General features: G+C 41.3%; 1 protein-coding gene across 2 annotated transcripts; it reads left to right on the plus strand.

Annotated features, from left to right (window-relative positions):
- The first annotated feature begins 7 nt into the window (after positions 1 to 7).
- On the plus strand, positions 8 to 22,556 carry LOC117257866 (6-phosphofructo-2-kinase/fructose-2,6-bisphosphatase-like). 2 transcript variants are annotated; one of them, XM_033628231.2, is made up of 14 exons: positions 8 to 211; positions 9,425 to 9,550; positions 9,707 to 9,803; positions 9,959 to 10,025; positions 12,254 to 12,328; positions 12,432 to 12,488; positions 12,579 to 12,700; positions 12,803 to 13,010; positions 13,848 to 13,994; positions 14,221 to 14,325; positions 15,241 to 15,370; positions 15,463 to 15,525; positions 15,609 to 15,673; positions 20,393 to 22,556. In XM_033628231.2, the coding sequence occupies exons 1-14, from the start codon at positions 160 to 162 to the stop codon at positions 20,450 to 20,452; spliced, it is 1,374 nt and encodes a 457-aa protein (XP_033484122.1). In that variant the 5' UTR covers positions 8 to 159; the 3' UTR covers positions 20,453 to 22,556. The 2 variants fall into 2 exon arrangements, with proteins under 2 accessions (XP_033484122.1, XP_078025908.1); XM_078169782.1 differs by lacking the exon at positions 8 to 211 and adding an exon at positions 7,336 to 7,516.
- The last annotated feature ends 114 nt before the right edge of the window (positions 22,557 to 22,670 follow it).

The following is a 22,670-nucleotide window of genomic DNA, read 5'->3' on the forward strand; positions in this document are numbered from 1 at the left end:
GGGGCGGGTTGAGGATACTTTGGCTGAGGGGTTTTAGTTTCTTTAAAAAGAGCTTCAGATCTGCTGCCACAGGCCTCATAATCCAGTGTGTCGATCGTGTCGATTGTGTCCACGGTCTTTAGCCACTCTGCTGGTTGCTTTATTGGAGTGTGGTGCAGAATGGAGCTTCCCCAGCTGGAACAAATGAAGCTCCGCAGCTGTGACAGCGCAGGTGAGCTCACAGATGAACCGCCTTTGCATAGAGCATGCCAACAGAATACATAGAAGAGATGTTGCAGCAAGGTTTCTACTCTGCACATGCAGGCTATACATATGTTCATACTGACTGAGTGCAACACAGATGTATGAGAGTTAAAAATAGACTCCATGTGTCGTATTAAAGTCATTTCCTTGTTGAGTGAAGCAAATGCAGAAGTTGCTGGTGCATATAAATAGTAAGAAGTGCACAGGAAGAGAGCTGCAGGCAACTTTATAAACTTAATTGTTTGTTTACAGATAATAAAAGCTTTGCACACTTGCGTGCACAAGCAATAACAATGCAGAGTGATTCTATGAGATAGTAAAAGAGCCAGGTACCCTAACAGGTCCTCGCCTCAAACAAAAACACATGTCAACACTTGATTTTGCAAGATGATCGCCAGAGAAAGCGGCCACTTCTGAGGGGCTGCTTACTGTGTAATATTGTTTCATATGCCTTAAAAAACTCCTCTGGTGCTTTAATGTGTGTGTGCAGTCTGTGCATGAGACAGGGGAGATAGTGAGAGGAAGAGCACTCACTCCAGTCCCCCGTGGCTGTTGTTTTGGAGGATGTACTGAACTCCTTCTCAGGGCAAACGCCCAATAGAATAGCATGTACAGTACCTTCTCTTATGCCAAAACAGGAAATACTTATCATTAGTGGCTATCGCTGCCCTGCTAATCACTGCCCAAGAGAGACTGCTTGTAAGACTTTGAACACTGGCCAAAGTGGGTACATGATGTTCCCAGTTTGAAGTTAGAGGAATGACTGACATTAAGGTTTGACATTAAGTGACCCCTTCTTTTGGGATTAGGCCGGAGAAGTTTCATATGTCACACACAGGAAAAAAAAGTACAGCTGATTTTCTTTTGTCACTGGAAGGTGTTTAAAGGGTTGTTTGTCTGCTCAGAGCTGGGGCACATTCAATCTTGAAACGCTGTACGCTGTTTTGCTACGGTTTCTGGGTTGAAAGATGTTTCCTCGAAATAGTGTGCAGCAGGCTTTGAGGTGTGTTGTCTCTCACTTGGTGGGTGTGTCAGAGGTGTTACTCAGTCAGCAGTGATATGTGTATAAACCACATTCTGTAGATCTTTACTTATTGTAGGTACATTGTTTTGTGTAAATTACACACTTGCTTTGGTAATGTAAACACGTTTCCCATGCCAATAAAGTCCCTTTGAACTCAATTGAACCCAACCATAAGAAAAGGCAGCACCCTTGCAAAACACAACAGAGCTGGCTTGACAAACCCTAAAGCCCCAGTCAGAGATAATGGCGACCATGAAGGTGGTTATCAATTTGCTCTGTGAACCCAGGCTTTCTTTTCCAGGCACTGTGGACGTTCACATAAAAAGTCAAATGACGCACTGAAGGCGTCATTTGACTCTTGAGCTTCATCCCAAATCACATACTTTTTCTTTTTACTCGTAGTAGGTACTGCAGCTGCCCTTATAAAATGTGTACTGTTGCATGTGGTATGCACACAGCCAGGACAAACTACATCATCATAACATTGCGCCCTGAACTTCGACCCTGTTGCTCATATATTTGTTACCTTGGAAATAAAAGAGAAAGCTGTTTACCAAGCTCTCCAGAGATGGAGGTCAACCCGCAGAGCTCTGCTGCATACATTTTAGATTCTAACATATTATAGTCATGACAGTAGAATAACTATCATTTCTCTGTCTTTATTTTCAAAGTTTTGTCCTTTTGTTGTCTGTAATATTTGTGATTGTTTTTGTTCACTTCAACGATTAATATTCCCATTATTACTATGACGTCTCTCAAATGCTCTGTTATCCGTCATTGCGGCATCTGACAACTGTCAATGAGCTGTCAGGCTGTCATCTGTTTGCAGCTCAGTTAATGTGACTTTTCTTCTGCTGCACAAAGGATTGTGGGTCAGGAGAGCCAGAAAAACATGCTAGCCTGCATACTGCAAAATGCCACCAGATGCAGTAGAATAGTGGTTCCTAACTGGCGGGTCAGGAATCCATTCTGAATGGACAGAAAGTGACTTGCAAATATGTCAAGTTTGTAAAAAACACATTTTGTTTTTAAGTACAGTGAATTTCTGGCACAAAGCTTTTATTTTGGAGTGCCATTTCCTGCTTTAGGAGTAAGTGACCGATGGACAGCTGCGTAACAGAGACAGCAAACTAGCTTGACGACATGGTCAAACGCAAATATGACGCTGAATGTATTAATCTGTGTGGACCTTGAACTAATGACTAAGAAGAAATTTGGACCCCGTGGCTGCACCAGTTGGGAACCACTGCAGTAGATCATCCTGGTATTTTTGGCATACTGATTAACTGGTGACTCTAAATTGTCCGTAGGTGTGAATCGGAGTGTGAATAGTTGTCTGTCTCTATGTGTCAGCCCTGTGATAGTCTGGCGACCTGTCCAGGGTGTACCCCACCTCTCGCCCAGTGTCAGCTGGGATAGGCTCCAGCCCACTGTGACCCTGTGCCAGGATAAGTGGTATGGAAAATGGATGAATGAATGATATACTGTAAGTCCCTGTGGGGGGAAAAACCCAAAATGTAACGCGATACATACAGTAAGTGCTACTATAGTTACATGGCATTTAGATATCATTATGACTCACCTTGTAGGATTAAGTGTATTTATAATGTATTTCCTCAGCTGAGAATATGTATCACTCACAGACTGACATTGACTCTGCAGTGACGCTACTCAAAGAAGCTGTGAAAGGCGCTTTGTAGTTGGTTTTAAGCTGAAACTCTGAACACAAACTGGTCCCGACCAGGTTAGCCATGCAGCAAGTAACCATGGCAATCTAGCCAGGTTAAAAGAGAGCCCTCTTCTTAGGATGGAAACCCTGGCTTTAGACTTACAGTGAAATGACTATCAACAGTAGGATACAATTTAACAGACAGAAGTGAGGTATCGATCTCCATCATCTAAATCTCCTGGCAAAAAGTTCATAAGCAGTAATGTCAAACTGTTGCTTTAAGTCAGGTTTGACATTACTGCTATTTCAGAGGATAGTGTTTGTATTCTTACAGATTAAACCCAACAGAACATAAAGTAGTTAATATTAACTCCAACTCAACCAACTACCAACTTTTAAAGGTACTCATGCCATTCTTAGCAATATAGTGGTATGATATAGTCACACTTAAATGAACCTGTGCAGAATGGGTACTTTGACTTTTGCTACTTCTAGTTCTTGCACTAAATTTAAATAGCAAAGTAATTTTAAGTTATTAAGTATGTCGGTGAAGATTCTCAGTCATCCAGGTCATGGTAATCATAAGTGCTTTATCGTAGGCAACTGGACTTGCTGGATTTTCAACTAACACCACATCCCTGTGCACTTTAAACCCAGTAACACACTGAGACACGAAACTTGTCCACCCCAAGGACAAAACACCCAGGCAGAAGCAGAGTAATGTAGTGTACGCAGTTCAGTGCAGCCAGGAATGCACAGATTTATACATTGGGGAAACAAAACAACCACTCCACAAGTGCATGGCACAGCACAGGAGAAGAAGAAGACTCAGCTGTCTGCTTACATCTACAGGAGAAGGGACACTCTTTCGAGGATAGCAGTGTGCACATCTTGGCCAGGGAAGACAGATGGTTTGAAAGAGGAGTAAAAGAAGCCGTCTGTGTCAAGCTGGAACGACCATCGTTAAATTGGGGGGGGCCTACGACACAACTTGTCACCCACCTACAATGCAGTCTTGGGATCCCTTCCCAGACGACTTCACACCCATTCATCCCTGGTCCCACCTGACCCTAATGACTCACATGTGACCCCTATGACTCTGCAAGGGTTCACACCCACACAGGGTTTAAAGCCTGCAACTCCGTACCAGTAATTTAGAGAGAAACGCAAGCAAGTCCAGTTGCCTTATGATGTAATTAAGTATGTTTATATTGTGGTAGTGTCTGTTTTACTGAAGTAAAGAATCTGAATGCGTCTTCCTAACCTCATCACATTATTAGCTGTGTAATCATACACTGGTCTGGATTAATATATCAATTCCATGATAAATAATCCAGTATTATTGATGCATAGTGAAAACATCAAATTAATTGTCCTCTTTAAGGTACGCCTTCATTTTGACATTCTCATAGCACGTTTGCATCACTATTTCCATCTTAGCACGACTCCTTCCTAAACACTCACAGGGTTCAACGTTAATTTGTTTTTTAAGAAATCCACTTTACATAACTTTTTACTTGTTCCTAAATAAATTGTGGTTATCACATGATAACAAAGACTTAAGTTCATTGTCATGAAAAACAACCCCGTTTTATCTGGCTTGCTCTCAGACTACGTGTTGCACAGTTTGTTGCAAGTTAGTTTAGCCCACATCCTCTAATGCCGGCCAATTTAACTCCTGTTCCCAGGATAATTAAAATCCTCAGTTGGGGCCTCAGTTTATAAACGTTGTCTTTACCTGCTGCCATTTTCTCTTGAGTGCCTGATTGGTATCGTGCATGTGCAACTCCCACTGGAGATGAGATGGAGACTAGATGGCTGACCCCTTAGCTACTTTCACATAATCATCTCTGAAATAAACAATGTCTTTAATTCTTTCTTCAACACTTGAACAACTGGGCAAGGGTGTTGCTAGATTTAATAGCCCAACGTAGCATTTTTCCTGCTGATCCTAATTGTTGAGTCCCTATTGAACGAGTGCTAGCTGCCTAGCGCCAAGGAGGACAATAGCAAGCAGCCAAGAAAAAGACAATGCATGTATTTACTGATATCGTCTCATATTGATCACAGGCCTCTGAATTGAGTCAAATTGAAATTGTATCATGGCAGACTTTGTGATACCAGCAGATATTATATCGTTTCCAAAGAATTGATGTATCTCTGCGTGATGAAACCTGTGATTTACTCCCCTACTCATTATGTAATTGCAGTGAATTAAAGGTCCAGTGTGTAGAATTTAGATATATAATTGAGATATATTGACAGAAGTATGTTTTCTTTAGTGTATAAATACATGAATATAAGAATCGATGTGTATTTGTTACCTCTGAATGAGCCGTTTATATCTTCATAGGGAGCAGCTCCTCGCCTATGGAGATCACCATGTTGCACCGCAATGTTTCTACAGTAGCCCAGAACAGACAAACCAAACACTGGCTCTAGATAGGGCTTTTCACATTGGTCACTGTAGCTGGCAAAACCTTTGCAACAAGAGTGTTGGAAAAACAGAGGTTTTTCTAACACACAGCTGCTTTATTCAGTGTTTTTACCAGTTTAAATCACCTGGTGCGGTTGTTTGGTAGAGGAAGAGACCTTTCTGGATAATTTGGCGCACGGTAAAAAACGCCCAAACGTCTGAATCAGAGATAAGGTGAAGACACAATAAGTTGACAATAAAAAGTGAGCACACATTTGCAGGCGCTGGTTAAGCAGCCTGTCTGCGACGTACTAAACGGGCAGGAGAATCACTAATTTGTAAGGTGAAACTGCTTTATTTAGTGTTTTTACGGGGTTCAGTCACCTGGTTTGTTTATCTTATGGAGGAAAAGACCTCTGGCGATAAATCGTCTCCTGGTAAAAACCTCCTGAACAGTGAACACTGAAGGAATTCTAACCTGGAGAAGTTTCAGCTGGTTGCAGTCTGCAATCCTCACCACTAGATGTCACTAAATCCTACAAACTGTTCCTTTAAGTGAAATGTTTTGACAGCTATTGGATGAATTGTGGTGCAGACATTCACGTCCCCTTCAAGATAAATTATACCAGCTTTCGTAATATTTTTATTTCTTCATCATGAGGACAAAATTTATATCTGTTTAATACTTTGGTTTACGACCAAATTCCTGCAGAACTAATGACGTTCAGCTGCACTTTGTGTTTAATCCTTATTAGCACATTTAGCTCAAAGCACCGCTTTGCCTCAGTTCAACTTCACAGAGCTGCAAACACGACTGTTTAATTATGTTTGATGTAACATTCACATGACTCGTCAGTCACTGTCTTTGTGCTGATAGCATTTCTCAGACTTGAAATGGCGTTCAAAATACATGCTAAGCCTCAGGGTCGATGCACATGGGACTCCCCCTGTCACCACAGTACACCTATTGTCATGATGCCATCATTGTTCAGTTTGACAACCTGCCAATCTGACTTTGTGAAAACTGTCAAACCCGTGACAACTTTAATGTCTGTATCTGTAACTAAGACAGTACAGTAGTAAAACCTCACACTCCCAAACCAATTTACTCTTAAGCACTGACACACTCAGAAAAAATCCAATTGGGTTTTCAGCCAGTATTTATTGATTATTCAGAGAGCACCACAGTAAGTAATCAATTTTGCCTGTCAGACCATAATGAATGTGATGGATGAATCAGTTGATATGCTGCAGCGCTGGACGTGGAACCACTCTGAAATTAATGGATTAATGGATACAGGATAAATACATCTATGAAGTTATTTCACTGAAGCATTTACACCCACTCTCCGGGGCGAATTCTTTCCCACACAAAGGAGCAGGCAGTCTGAGTATTATTTCACATGTGCTATTATTAATGATGAGCTGAAGCCCAGTTTCCACATGCACACAACATTTTAATATGCCCTTTTTTTTAAAGCGTCAGAGGAAATGGCATGATTAACTTGTTACTTTTATTGCTGCAGTGACAGTTTAATAACCCCAAACAATAACTATGCACTTCTCAGAGTATCCCAGATTTAACATTAAGGTTTAAACTGCCCTCTAGTGGTAAGAAAGGAGAAGCCCTGCTCTGAACTGCATGGTTTGATAAACAAGCTGTGTGTGCAGGATCAACTGTGCTCATCTGAATTCATGAGAGGTTCCCACCTTTGTTATAATTGTCTCACATAACTGTCGCTCCTACTCTCACTGAAAAACCAGCTGTGTCACCACAACAGATGCACAGGCCGGTGGATTTGAATGCTACTCTGCTGTCTGACATCACCTCAGAGGTTTTGGCAGCTTCCCTCGGGCCTTTTTAAGTCATGCAACATACGGAGAGGCAGACATGCAGCATGGCCTCGGGTCTGCCCCCCCAGCCTCCTGCCTACCAAGTACTTCTCCTTAGCAACAGTCAGCTGACCTGCAGTAGGTAGTGTTCAGTGAAGCACACACATGCACACGGAGCTGAGCGCCCCAGTCGTCCGCACTCACTCCTCCACCTGCCACTCAGGCCTCATGGCTCTCACCATTAACACAGAGCAGAAAAAACTCACTCAGACTCCTCTGCTCAAGATCTGGGTGCCATGGATGGGCTGCAACCTGAACCGCAGGAGAGGATGTAAGTGCAGCGGAAACAAATATAGACAAAGAAACATCTATTCTCTCTTGCTGCTGTTTGTTTTACCTCTACTTTAACTCGTTCTTATTTCAGCAGATGAAGCTAGTGTTTTCTTTAACACCTCCAGCAGCGATTTATGTGTGCCATGCTGCTGAATCTTTTCAGGACTGAGCACAGGCCTGTCGGGGGGACGCAGGTAGGCGGGCAGCAGTCTGAAAGACAGAGGAGACAGCCAGGCTGGACCAAGCCAAGTCCGAGCTGGCTCTCTGTTCAGTGTCTGACGTGGGCCTTTGAGCTTTTTGCTGAGGCAGCATACTCCATTCATAATCGAACAGCCTGGAGGCTCTGTCCCTGTCCCTGTTTAGACACACACAGGCCATACGGGTACTTTTTGTGGGTACAGCTAACTGGCAAGCATCCCTGCAGTCTGCCTTATAAATTAGTGGCATTTTTTTTTTGAGACAGACAAGCATGCAACAACTGAGTCATGACTGGGTAAGGACCACACAGACACTTTGAAATTATTTTAAGAAAAATATCAGGTTTGTGTGGAAGTTTCTGAGCTTCTTTTTTCTTCATTGTAACATTAAATAATTGTGAGTAGTGACACAGTCTGCACCTGAACCTTAGATCTGTCCATTAACATGTTGATAGCTGAGCTGATCTGTCACCACCTGCAGTGAGTAGCAGATTAGGAGTGTTTTGTTCTTGTGATTGTCGGCCATATGGTGCAGCACACTGTGCTGATCTGGTTGTTTCTAAGGTGTGACCACCTGAGGAGGAGGAGAAGCATCTGGTTAGTGAAAGTTGTCCTTCACTTCTTTAAAGGAGTATTTAAGTGAAGTTTAATGTCCTGTTTTAGTGTCTATTTGTTTTCATTCGGACAGTTTTCTGTGTCAGGTGCTGCTGACCCATTACACTAGTTTGCAGACATTTGAGCTGCACCTCTGAGCTCCTCTTCTCTCTCTCTTAATTAATGAAGTGACACACTGAACGCACATCCTGCAGCACAGAGCCTCATGGAATTGTCTGGGTTGCATTTAAAGGGATAGTTCAGATTTTTTGAAGTGGGGTTGTATGAGGCACTTATCCATAGTCAAGGTATTACCTACAGTAGATGTCCTGCTGGGGACAGGTCAGCAGCAAAATGTGTTTTAGCCACCTAAAAAGTCTATGAGTTTAAGTGTGTTAAACACTGATGGGGAAGCCTTGAATGGATTCAGTTCCCCATCTATGCTCTCAACAAATCCACCAGAATCCATTGACAAAAGCAGTCATTTTAGCTTGTTGAACATGAGAGTTGCTGTTCTACCACTGCCTCCATCAGTTAGTATGTTTGTGTTATTGGGTGACTTTGGTGAATCCAAATGAACCTTTTTGAATGCCGAAGTCACACAACAGCACAAACAAACTACATGTTCAAGGCAGCGGTAGACCAGCAGCTCCTGTGTTCAGTGAAGTTAAATCAGCGTTTTTCTCAATGGAGTCTGGCTTTGAAATCGCTGTCTGACAGCAAGTTAAAGCAGTGAAAATATTGTAAATGTAGTGTACACTTAAACTGATAATGATGTTTTCATTGGGTATGACTTTTTTAGGTGGCTAAAGTACGTTTTATTGCTGCCTCTATCAGTACATTGCTAAGCTTCTGTGCCGGTACGCCTGCCTGCTTCTCCAAATTAGGGGTGTGCTGAACAGCATCTACTGTATGTACTACACTGATGATAGATAAGTACCTCATATAGCCCCACTTCAAAAGATTCAAACCATCCCTTTAACCATCTGAACACAAGGATATATGCTCTTCTGCTGAAGGATGTGTCACATGCACAACAGTAACGCTTAAATTCTAACATCGGCAGCATTCACTAACCGTTGCTTTATGTTATTGTGTGTTTGTCTTCATCTCAGCCTCGGTGCCTCAATTTTGTAACTGTCCCACACTGATTGTGATGGTGGGGTTGCCAGCCAGAGGGAAGACGTACATTTCCAAGAAGCTCACTCGCTACCTGAACTGGATCGGAGTTCCCACAAAAAGTCAGTTTTCAGAGTGAATTCTTGAATCCTGGTTATAATTTTTTTTAAGGAGACAATGAGTTAACTGTTTTAATGTTAATTACAGTGTGACTTAATCATACATTGAACGCCATCCCAAAAAAAGAAATCTATATTTTGTTTCCCTCCTCCAACCAGTGTTTAACGTGGGCCAGTATCGCAGGGAGGCCGTCAAGATCTATAAGAACTTTGAGTTCTTTAAACCTGACAATGAGGAGGCCATGAGGATCCGCAAGTAAGAATGATAAATGCCAAATTAGACAGATCTTACTGTTATTGATATTATTAGTTTTATGTGATCTGATTTCTAGTGTCATTTTCATGCCACTTTCATCATTGACTTTTCCAGTTTTCTCTACTTTACCAATACGAGTGTAACTTCTCTCTCAGGGCCTGTGCATCAGCCGCCCTCAAAGACGTCGCTGCCTACTTCTCAAAGGAACAGGGACAAGTAGCCGTGAGTAAGAGGACAACTGAAACTGTCCCTCTAATCACAATTAAACACGCTCATAAATTATTTATTTGTGTTTGTGTTTTACTTATCACTTCAGGTGATGAGTCTCACTGACATTAAAGGGACACAGATTTGACACATAGAGATCTGTCTACAGGTCGTAGGCAGCACCACTCAGCCTGTGAAATCAGTCGTATAAGGTCTTCTGTGGACAACCATATTGATGTCTTTGTGATGTCATCAGAGTTATCACAGTATGGACTTGAAGACTACAAATTTATAACACAAAGGGGGCGGAGAGTTTAAAAGATGTAGCATTTACCTGAGAGGTATGGGCTAATAAAAGACACAATCAAGTTGCATTATGAAAGACTGTGGGATCCAATGTTTTTGCTTGACCCATATCGTGACGAAAAGCCAAAATAGCTCAGCCTCTGTGGTACAGATTGCCACCATGCTTTCTAAAATCTGCCCCTCACGTGTCCTGTAACTGTGCTAAATTCCACAAGGGGCCCTTTAACGTCTAGGTTGAGGTCATTTTCGTGAGGGGCATCTTTCTTGCTCTTTCGTTAGGACACATATTTACTTCAATACTGTGTCATTAAAGAAATGACAACATCTTTAGGTAAAACATGAAACACAGGCAGTGGTGTGCACTGGGGGGGGGGCTCGTGGCCCAATTGTTGAAAAACAATAAAGTGCCCTCTTGGGAGCCAAAATGCTCGCTAAAGTGCCCTTTTTTTTCTTTTCGCCCCTACCCTTCAAAAACTCTGTGCATGCCACTGAACGCAGGACAGTTGTGCAGTCACATGTCCCAGCAGGCATCTGTAGGCATACGTGATTAAAAACAGTCTGAGCAGAGATGATAATTAGCAAGTGGGACAAGAAATTATAAAATGATAAAGAGCTTATTTGGATGCTTGTAATATAATAAACATTTAACATGTTTTAAGGCAGTGGTTCCTAAATGGTGGGTCGCAGACCCATTCTGAATGGACCATAATTGACTTGCTGACGTATCAACTTTGTAAAAAACACACTTTATTTTGAAGTACAGTAAATTTCTGGCACAGAGCTTTTATTTTGAAGTGCCGTCTCTCCTGCTGTAGAGTGAGTGACTAACAGACAGCTACTTGTCAGAGACAACACTAGCTTAAGACATGGCCAAACACAAGCATGACGCTGGATAAATTAAAGTGTGTGGCCCTTGAACTAATGGCTAAGGAGAAATCTGGACCCCGTAACTGGACCAGTTGGGAACCACTGGTTTTAGGAATATTCTACACCCCAAATGACCATTTGTATATTAATTACTCACCCATGTTACAATGAATTTGTGAAGAGCCTCCACAGTGAACAAAGAATCCCAAAACTGGAAAAATACTTAAAGAACTGAAGTCATGTAGGTCCGCATTTAACAAATCAAAACCATGTTAAAACATCTGTTAACAAACTTTCACACAGCTCGTGCAGTATAATCCAAGTATCATTTATCAAGTTGTTTGCTCAGTTCTTCCCAAACAGACAGCCTTTAATGATGGGTAACTGAAATTATCCTGAAACCTAACTTTTCTTTCTTAAAAGTCAGACTCTGTTAACATAAATTCTAATTTTACCTCAGTGAACACAGGACCTGCTTGTCCACCACTGCCTGGCTGTTATTGTGTGACTTTGGTGATTCCAAACTAACCCTTGAAACACCAAAGGCACATAATAACACAAGCAAACTAACTGATCAAGGCAGTTTTGGACCAGCAGCTCCCGTGCTCAGTGAGGTAAAATTACTGTTTTTATCAGTGGAGTCTGGCTTTGTAGAGAACATAGACTCTTCTTGATTGATTTTCATGGAGGCATGCAAGATAAACACAGTTTCCTTCATAAATTCAAGGTAACACCTGTTAAGTTATTGATAAATGGTCATCTGGGAATTAAGCCTTCTTTTCTGACATGTGTATTTTAATCTACAGTATCATGGTGTGCCCAGTGGCCTCGTGGGTAGAGCAGGCTTCCCATTTACAAAGGCAGTGTCCTTGCTCGATTCCAGCCTACATAATCATTAAAAAAATTCTATCATATCATATATAGTAGGACGTAAAGGCTTTAACAACCTAAAGTCTTCTTTTATAGTTCAGCTGCTTGATTGTTAACAGTCATTATGAATATTGTAAATGTGCTTTATTTGCCAGTATTATAAGGATGTATTGATCACGCCTTGCTCCTGTCCCATGCAGGTATTTGACGCTACCAACACTACGAGGGAGAGGAGAGCAATCATCCTTAGTTATGCAAAGGAGAGGGGCTACAAAGTGGGTACATATGTTGATGTTGGACATTTTGGGAAATTGCTTATTATATCCTAAAAAGGATACTGTATATTTCATTTATATTACATTTATATTTTGTTTGCAGGTGTTCTTTGTGGAATCACTCTGTGATGACCCAGACATCATTACAGAGAATATTAAGGTCAGTCAAGTTTATATAATGTAGATGTTTGCAGAGGCTGTAGGGATAACATGTTCTCAATTAAATTCCAAAACTGTCTTTCCTCTCCAGCAAGTAAAATTTGGGAGTCCAGATTATGCGAATTGTGACATAGATGAGGCCATGAAAGACTTCAGGCAGCGCATTGAGTGCTACAAGGCCAGCTACATGTCCATTGACGATGAGAAGGACAGGTACTGACCCATGATGCTTTTCTTCCTGTGAGATCAAAACCATAGTTTCACAAAAGACAAATTAATTTCATAGTTTGTTTCCTCAATGCTGACTTTGAACAGGAATCTCTCCTACATCAAGATCTTTGACGTGGGCAATAGATACATGGTAAACCTGGTCCAGGACCACATTCAAAGCAGGATAGTCTACTACCTCATGAACATCCATGTCACACCGAGATCCATCTACCTGAGCCGCCACGGAGAGAGCGAACTCAACCTCTTAGGTCGCATTGGTGGAGATTCAGGCCTCTCCCCTCGAGGACTGCAGGTGAGAGGATTACATTACGTTATTATGTATTTGGATCCTTTAAGTAAAAGTGCTAATACTGCACTGTAAAAATACTCTGTAACAAGGAAAAATGCATTGAAATTTTTAAGGTTAACTTGTGTATTTTTCAACCTGGATTCTATTTTCCTATGTTTTTGTGTCTGAGTGACTCATGGGAAAGATCATTTTTGAAACTTGAAACTCTTGAAAGCCAGCAGCCAAGTAACAGGCTGCATTGTAACTACTTAGAACATTTGTGCACCATCATTTTATGTCCACTAAAAGGGCTTGTTTTTAAAACTGACAGGCTCAGAGTGTCTGACAACATTATGAAAGGGATCCCTACAGAGACAGACCTTTTTGTTAAACAGTAAGATCCTGTTTATTTCACCAGAAAAAGCCTCAAAATTGCTATTGTCAAACCCACCAGAAGTAAGTAGCACTTCATTCAAAATTATAACAAAACTCACAAAGTCCATCTTGGTCTGTCTTCCACAAACTCTGGTTTGATTGAAATAAATCATTCATTCACCCAGAAGTTGTCTTTGTCATAACAACTTGACATTAACAAGAAATGCACCTCTTTTTGTGTTAATGACAAGTTGACATAATGATTGATACAAAGACATCTTCTGGTAATGTCATCCTGGTTAATGTCAAGTTGTAATAATCAAGACAACCCAAACAATGTCAACTTGTCATCACACTTAATGACAGCAGTCATAAACATTTATGACATGTACATAATGTTTATGACAAGTTCATGACAGTGTCATGTCACCCTTATGTAGATACTTTCAAGTAAAGTGTTACCCTGTTTGTGCTCATTGTTTCCAGTATGCAAACGCCTTGGCGACCTTCATCAAAGGTCAGAATATCAAAGACCTGAAGGTGTGGACGAGCCACATGAAGAGGACCATCCAGACTGCAGAAGCTCTGGGAGTCCAGTATGAGCAGTGGAAGGCCCTCAATGAGATAGATGCTGTGAGTTTATGAAGTACATCTCTACGTCCTGAAACATTATGAAGCTGGTTTTATGTTTCTAGATGACGGTTTGAGATAAGTTCATTTAAGGTTGAATGACAGACTGTGTGTTTGGGGGTTATAATACAAAGAGTAATCACACTCCAAATGATTGAGGTTGACTTTAGAGCTGCAAACCAGAAGATCATCTGTTGTTCTTATGGTGATGTTACCTTTTCTCACTAAGGGTGTATGTGAGGAGTTAACCTACGAGGAGATTCAGGAGAATTTCCCAGAGGAGTTTGCACTGAGAGACCAGGACAAGTACCGTTATCGTTACCCCAAGGGTGAGGTAAGTGCTCCTCTCATTATACACTCTGTTGGTTGGTTGGTTGGTCGGTTGGTCCACAAACATTTCCCCACCCTTTGGGGGCAGCTTTTGCCCTAGGAGGATGAAATTTGGCATGGAGGTCAAGTGTGAGTGAAGGTGTGTTTGTGTTCATGCCAGTGGGCTAATTAGGAGCAATGGGGGTGAGAGCATTACTTCCAAATGGATTCACAGATTTGCCCAAGAGTTTGTAAAAAGATTGTTCATGAGCCAAAGGACAGCTCATTAACTGTTCATGCCAGTTGGCGAAAAGGGGCAAGGCATAGATGGAGGCAGGTACACTGTCACAGCTGTTGCGAATTTTGATGAGGACACTGATACATTTGATATTTGTCTGTGAAATATAAAGCTTCAGTCAGGAGACAGTTAGCTTAGCTTAGCTTAGCATAAAGACTGGGAACAGAGGGTAGACCGTTAGCCTGGCTCTGTCCAAACTCTGGATAACAAAGTTGTGGTTTCATGAGGGGTTTCATGTGTGACTGTTACTTGGCTGGCAAGCTGACATTGGTGATAACACTCCAGGAAGCCACTGCGGGGGTTTTTAACATATAAACAAGCAAGCAGTGGTAAATAAGTACTTAGATCTTTTACTTAAGTAAAAAGAACAAGACTACAGTGTAGAAATACTCTACATGCATTCAAAATTTTACTGAATTCTCTCACCAAGAAAGGGAATTTGTGTATTTCCTAAAATGTTGAACTGTTCCTTTAGGGGCTTTGTTTAAGAGTCACATATTCATTATAAGATAATCTGGACAAAGTCATGTGGGGTCAGTTGATAATGTTTACTTGCCTGTGTTAAGTGGACTGAGAGGGTTAGCTGGAAAGAGTCTGGTTGAATAATTGATGACCTCTTTAATAATTCCGTCTCTTTTCCAGTCCTATGAGGACTTGGTCCATCGTCTGGAGCCGGTGATCATGGAGCTGGAGAGGCAGGAAAACGTCCTGGTCATCTGCCACCAGGCTGTGTTTCGCTGCCTGCTGGCCTACTTTCTAGACAAACCTGCAGGTGCAGAAATCCAGGCTTGTAACACAATATTACATGACGTTGTTTCAAAACCACAAACACTCCTAACAAGCTTTATCTCCCTCCCCCTGAAGACGAGCTGCCTTATCTACGATGCCCCCTTCACACGGTGCTCAAACTCACACCAATAGCTTATGGTACGTGATGAATGCTTGAGTGTGTGACATATCCAATCTCTGTAAATCTCTTCCTGACTGTCTGGCTCTCTCTTCAATCTCAGGCTGTAAAGTTGAGTCGTTTTTCCTCAATATTGAAGCAGTCAACACACACAGAGAGAGGCCAGTGGTAAGTTTCCACATGCACACGTTCATCATAATAAATACTTAGCTTTGCCAACTATTCTGTGGTGCATTACATACGTCGTATGGCAGGCAGCAATGTTTAGTAATGTGTGTATTGATGGAATGAACATGTACAGTGGTGAGGAGGGAGCAAAATATGGCTGAAGTCATTTTATTTTTTCATATTAGGATAACAAACAAAAGTACTTATCACCACATTCTCAGACTTTAAAGTTTAAGTGTTTTTAAAGATTATTCTTAGGACTTTTTTGCCTTTATTATAGTGCGGTTGTAGGGTGACAGGAAAGGAGGGACAGGGGGTGATACACAGCAAAGGGCTACAGGTTGGGGCGCCTGGTGGCTTAGTCGGTAGAGCAGGCGTCCCATATATGAAGGCAATGTCCTTGCTACAGTTTCTGCAGGCTCGACTCCAGCCTGCAGCCCTTTGCTGCCTCTCTTTTACCCCCTTTCACACTCAGACTGTCCTGTCTAATAAAGGCAAAAAGCCCAAAAAATAATCTTTGAGAAAAAAAAGGGCCACGGGTTGTATTTGAACCTTGGCTGCTGCAAAGGACTCAGCCTACATGGGGCCCACACTCCACCAGGTGAGCCAGAGGTTGCCCTTAAAGTGAAACTTAAAAAAAAAAAGTGTCACACTCTTCCTGTCGTAATGAAATGTTTAATTCATAAGCAGTACGGCTGTACCCACGCTCAATTCTGCACACTTAAATTCTTTGCTGCTGCAGCCTCAGGCCAGTGTTAGTTAAATCTGACAACTTTAAGTTAAGTTTGCTTTTAGTGGAGTGAGTTTGCCGACTTGCGTATTCATGCTACTCTTACACTGCGTTTGAACATGTCATAGATGACCATGGAGATGTAGTTAAAGTAAATGACAGGAAATGCAGTGTCATGTTATCCTGTAATTGCCACGTGTGGCTGCAGTGGTCGCTGCTCAGCAGAGGTTACATCTCCAGACTGCAGACTGATTCTGTACAGTATTTACTGTAATGTTTAGCAGTCAGTATACAAAAGAAAATGAACACACATAACTGCGTCATACTACAGGACTTTGATTATATTAAACTTTATTATCATTGCACAGAGAACAATGACAGTAAGGGGTAGATATAAATATACTAAGATGCACAGTATTGAACATATTTTTACACAACTAGTTTCTAATTTCTTCATGTGTATTTAATAACCACTGCAGTGTCACATGATGTTCCTCCTGGGATCGATTACATGACTGACAGTGTGGACAGTGTGATATAGGTCAGCTAGATATAAACAGTATCAACAGTACAACATGTGCAGCAGTTGCAGTCTCTGCTCATTTAAAAAAGGAGGTTTATAATTACTCGTCCACTGTTGCACTTTGTTTCATAGACAGATGATATGGTTTTCATGATTTCCTTCTCATTTCTACATTGTCCATATATTTATATCTTTCTCAAAGCATGCACAATACTTTATATACATCCTCTATATTTATTTTCATTGTATGTAATTTGACATGTTTGTGGTGCACCACTGAGCCGTCATGTTGACTGTGTATTGTTTCGAGTTGATTCTAGCAGGGTGGAGCACTGTTGCCAAAGCAAAAATTGCCTCCATGGACAATAACGTTTATTTTATCATATCTGCTTTAGATGAGATATACAGAGAGTATAGATGTAATAATAAGTATGTATACACAATGACTGCAAGTTAAACTTAAATATAGAGTAAAAAATATGATTTTTTTCTTTTTGGAGCTGTTTCACCACCCAAATATAGATGTATACAGTATATATAAACTAAGCACAAAACGTAAGGAAATTTGTGTTTGGTAGATTATTTCTTGGTTGTAACAATTCTTCTTGGCAATAAATCTTATACCACTGGAAAGTCTGTTTATTTCCCTTTTAAATGGTGCCACATTTGTAAGGAACATGCATTTGTGGGATGAGCAGCAGAGCTGAGTATGTGGGTTGCGCCCATGAAAAATTTGCCAAATCTTCTCTGTTAACTCTTGTTTGGTGTTGTTTGGTGGGCTGGATGATTGAAGTCTGAAGAAACAAGACATATTGGCAATTTAACAAGTTATTCATTAACGAACCGGAGCCTCAGTAGCGTGTGGAAGAACCATACACAGCCACAACAGCCTGGCACCTCCTCCTCATGCTGGTCACCAGCCTGGTCACACACTGCTGTGGGATGGCATCCCATTCTTCAACCAGCATTTGTTGCAAGTCAGCCAACGTGGTTACGTTGGTCACTCTGGCACGAACAGCACGCCCAAGCTGAGTGTGTGTTCAGTGGGGTTGAGGCCAGGACTGCTGGCAGGCCATTCCATCCTCTCCACTCCCAAATTCTGGAGGTAGTCTCTGATAAACCCCGCTCTGTGGGGGCGAGCGTTTACATCTTGATAGAGTTCGGTCCCAGACTGCAGAGATATGGGATTGTCACTGGTTGCAGAATTTCATCTCGATATCTCTCTGGTGATTGTCGGCACCTGGGGGAACCAGAAGCTCCTTACAATGTGGCACCATTTAAAAGGGAAATAAACAGACTTTCCAACGGTATAAGATTTATTGCCAAGAAGCTTTGTTACAACAAAGAAATAATCTACCAAACACAAATGTCCTTAATTTTTGTGCTAAGTTTATATATATGTATATATATATATATATATATATATATATATATATATACATATATATATATATATGTATGTATGTATGTATGTATGTATATATATATACAGTACAGGCCAAAAGTTTGGACACACACCTCATTCAATGCGTTTTCTTTATTTTCATGACTATTTACATTGTAGATTCTCACTGAAGGCATCAAAACTATGAATGAACACATGTGGAGTTATGTACTTAACAAAAAAAGGTGAAATAACTGAAAACATGTTTTATATTCTAGTTTCTTCAAAATAGCCACCCTTTGCTCTGATTACTGCTTTGCACACTCTTGGCATTCTCTCCATGAGCTTCAAGAGGTAGTCACCTGAAATGGTTTCCACTTCACAGGTGTGCCTTATCAGGGTTAATTAGTGGAATTTCTTGCTTTATCAATGGGGTTGGGACCATCAGTTGTGTTGTGCAGAAGTCAGGTTAATACACAGCCGACAGCCTTATTGGACAACTGTTAAAATTCATATTATGGCAAGAACCAATCAGCTAACTAAAGAAAAATGAGTGGCCATCATTACTTTAAGAAATGAAGGTCAGTCAGTCCGGAAAATTGCAAAAACTTTAAATGTGTCCCCAAGTGGAGTCGCAAAAACGATCAAGCGCTACAATGAAACTGGCACACATGAGGACCGACCCAGGAAAGGAAGACCAAGAGTCACCTCTGCTTCTGAGGATAAGTTCATCCGAGTCACCAGCCTCAGAAATCGCAAGTTAACAGCAGCTCAGATCAGAGACCAGATGAATGCCACACAGAGTTCTAGCAGCAGACCCATCTCTAGAACAACTGTTAAGAGGAGACTGCGCCAATCAGGCCTTCATGGTCAAATAGCTGCTAGGAAACCACTGCTAAGGAGAGACAACAAGCAGAAGAGATTTGTTTGGGCCAAGAAACACAAGGAATGGACATTAGACCAGTGGAAATCTGTGCTTTGGTCTGATGAGTCCAAATTTGAGATCTTTGGTTCCAACCGCCGTGTCTTTGTGAGACGCAGAAAAGGTGAACGGATGGATTCCACATGCCTGGTTCCCACTGTGAAGCATGGAGGAGGAGGTGTGATGGTGTGGGGGTGTTTTGCTGGTGACACTGTTGGAGATTTATTCAAAATTGAAGGCACACTGAACCAGCATGGCTACCACAGCATCCTGCAGCGACATGCCATCCCATCCGGTTTGCGTTTAGTTGGACGATAATTTATTTTTCAACAGGACAATGACCCCAAACACACCTCCAGGCTGTGTAAGGGCTATTTGACCAAGAAGGAGAGTGATGGAGTGCTGCGGCAGATGACCTGGCCTCCACAGTCACAGTCCTGAACCCAATCCAGATGGTTTGGGGTGAGCTGGACCGCAGAGTGAAGGCAAAGGGGCCAACAAGTGCTAAACACCTCTGGGAACTCCTTCAAGACTGTTGGAAAACCATTTCAGGTGACTACCTCTTGAAGCTCATGGAGAGAATGCCAAGAGTGTGCAAAGCAGTAATCAGAGCAAAGGGTGGCTATTTTGAAGAAACTAGAATATAAAACATGTTTTCAGTTATTTCACCTTTTTTTGTTAAGTACATAACTCCACATGTGTTCATTCATAGTTTTGATGCCTTCAGTGAGAATCTACAATGTAAATAGTCATGAAAATAAAGAAAACGCATTGAATGAGAAGGTGTGTCCAAACTTTTGGCCTGTACTGTATATATATATATATATATATATATGTGTGTGTGTATATATATGTGTATATATATATATATATGTGTGTGTATATATACATATATATATATATATGTATATATACACAGTGTGTATGTATATATCCCAGCTGTCAGCGACCTCCCTCCGTTATTTCCAGCCTTGCATTGTGGGAGAATAGTTCCCACAGCACACCTAAACATTGGCTGTACTTTACTGTGTGGTGTCTGCTTTGAGTATATACTTAATTTTCTCACCTCTCCAGTGTGAACACAGTCAGTATGTATGTAGTTTGGTTACAGGACATGCTAACAGTCTTTAAAGTGACTCTTTGTGTTGCTGCCGTTGCAGAATGTCAACGTCAACAGAAACCGTGAGGAGGCTCTGCAGACTGTTCCTGACCACATATAAATGCTGATCTGTGAGGAAAGCATCACACTCATGTGAAACTGGACGAGTTGCTGCTTCTGTTAGCTTCACTAAATATTATAGATGCACTCCAGTGAGGCCTGATTGTGTGAAAACAGAAGGGGGGGGGGGGTCTGTGAGGCAGAAGACGAGATGTTTAGCAGCCTGTAACAGAAGCACATGGACCCCTCTCTGAACGCGCAGGTGCAGGACGTTCTGTTTGCAACATGAATGTGAAATGTTTCTGTCTTATCAGACTAGAGTTTTCTTTTTTCAACATGTTAAAAAAGTGTCACATTGTTTACAAGTGATGTAGAGAAGGAAAGTAATGCACTGTGTTAGGCTGAGAAGTATGGAAGTAAATATGAGACGTAAGTATTTTGATTTTGACAGCCACTGAATATATCAAGTCACATTCACATCTGAGGCCTTGGCTCTTGCCCCCATGCAGGTTGGGAGTGAGTTCAATCAATCAATCAATCAATTTTATTTATAAAGCCCAATATCACAAATCACAGTTTGCCTCACAGGGCTTTACAGCATACGACATCCCTCTGTCCTTAGGACCCTCACGGCAGATAAGGAAAAACTCCCCAAAAAACCCCCTTTAACGGAGTTACTGCCCCAAGTGAGGGAGTTCAAGTATCTCAGGGTCTTGTTCACGTGTGAGGGTAGAATGGAGCGTGACATGGATCAGCAGTTTGGTGCGGCATCTGCAGTGATGTGGGTGCTGCGCCGGACCGTCATGGTGAAGAGAGAGCTGAGCCAAAGCTTTCAATTTACTGGTTCATCCACGTCCCGGCCCTCACCTATGGTCATGAGCTCTGGGTAGTGACCAGAAGAATGAGGTTGCGGATACAAGCGGCCAAAATGAGTTTCCTCCGTGAGGTGTCTGGGCTCAGCCTTAGAGATAGGGTGAGGGGCTCGGAGTAGAGCCGCTGCTCCTTTGCATTGAAAGGGGTCAGTTGAGGTGGTTCAACATCTGATCGGGATCCTCCTGGGCGCCTCCTGTTAGAGGTGTTCTGGGCATGTCCCACTGGTAGGAGGCCCCGGGACAGATCCAGAACACACTGGAGGGATTACATATCTCATCTGGCCTTGGAAGGCCTCGGGGTCCCTCAGGAGGAGCTGGAAAGCATTGCTGGGGAGAGGGACATCCGGAATACTTTGCTCAGCCCACTGCCCCCACGACCCGCCTTTGGATAAGTGGATGAAAATGGATGGATGAATATAGCGTTGAGATATTTTACTTTGAAAACCATAAAAATGTATTTTTTCTGAATTCATCCTTTAAAAAATGATTTATACAATTTCTTGATTTGCAGTTTCTAAAGCTATGATCGAATATATTTTTAATGTTTGTACATTCAGATCCTAAAAAATAAGTTTAATAATTTAAAAAAAAAAAAAAAAAGATTCAGGTTGCTCAAATTTGATTGTCAAATTCAACATCCAGGCTACCGTAGCCAGGACAGGCAATCAAGCATGAATGTATGTTTTGACCATTAGAATTTGACTGATGATTGAGATTAATTAAATTTATGTAACTTGAAGCTTTTTTTTTTTTTTTCTTCCCAATAATGAAACTTGAATTTTCAGGTCTGAATTTGACCAGTCGAATTTGAGCAATCTGAAGCTTTATTTAATTTCCTTAATTTCTTTTTTTAATTATGAAACTTGAATTTGTGATAATTTACTTTTTTAATTTAATGATTTTTTTTTTTACTTAGCAAATCAAGAACATTCATCTTATAATTTCGGAGAGGTGAATTCAGAACAAATAAATTTAGATATGTGATTTTTAAAGTTAAAACTTCAATGCTTTGAATTCAGTTATGCTCAGATTTCAGTATTAAATATCCAGTTGCTGTTGAAAATTCAAATATTTCATGTCTCTCATTTGCTTCCATAGGGAATAAGACATGTAACCAGATGTAGGGAGGTTGTCATTGTGACTGTTGCACAGATAATATGTTGATGATTTAATTAAAAAGGAGGCAGTCAGCACCACGGACAGCACCCAAACAAACGTGTTGTAGATTTGGGAACTTGTCTGTAACGTTTGTAGATGAGAAGCTGATGTAAATAAATAAACCTCAGAAAATAACTTTACAGGTCCAGTTTGTGTTGGCTTGGCAGCTCTGTAGTGTTGTTAACTCTCCCACAGAGAAGCTGAAGTTAAATTTAACAACGTGTTCCCTGCAGCCAATAATAATAAAGG

Source organism: Epinephelus lanceolatus, chromosome 8, assembly GCF_041903045.1.
Source record: "Epinephelus lanceolatus isolate andai-2023 chromosome 8, ASM4190304v1, whole genome shotgun sequence".
NCBI lineage: Eukaryota > Metazoa > Chordata > Actinopteri > Perciformes > Serranidae > Epinephelus > Epinephelus lanceolatus.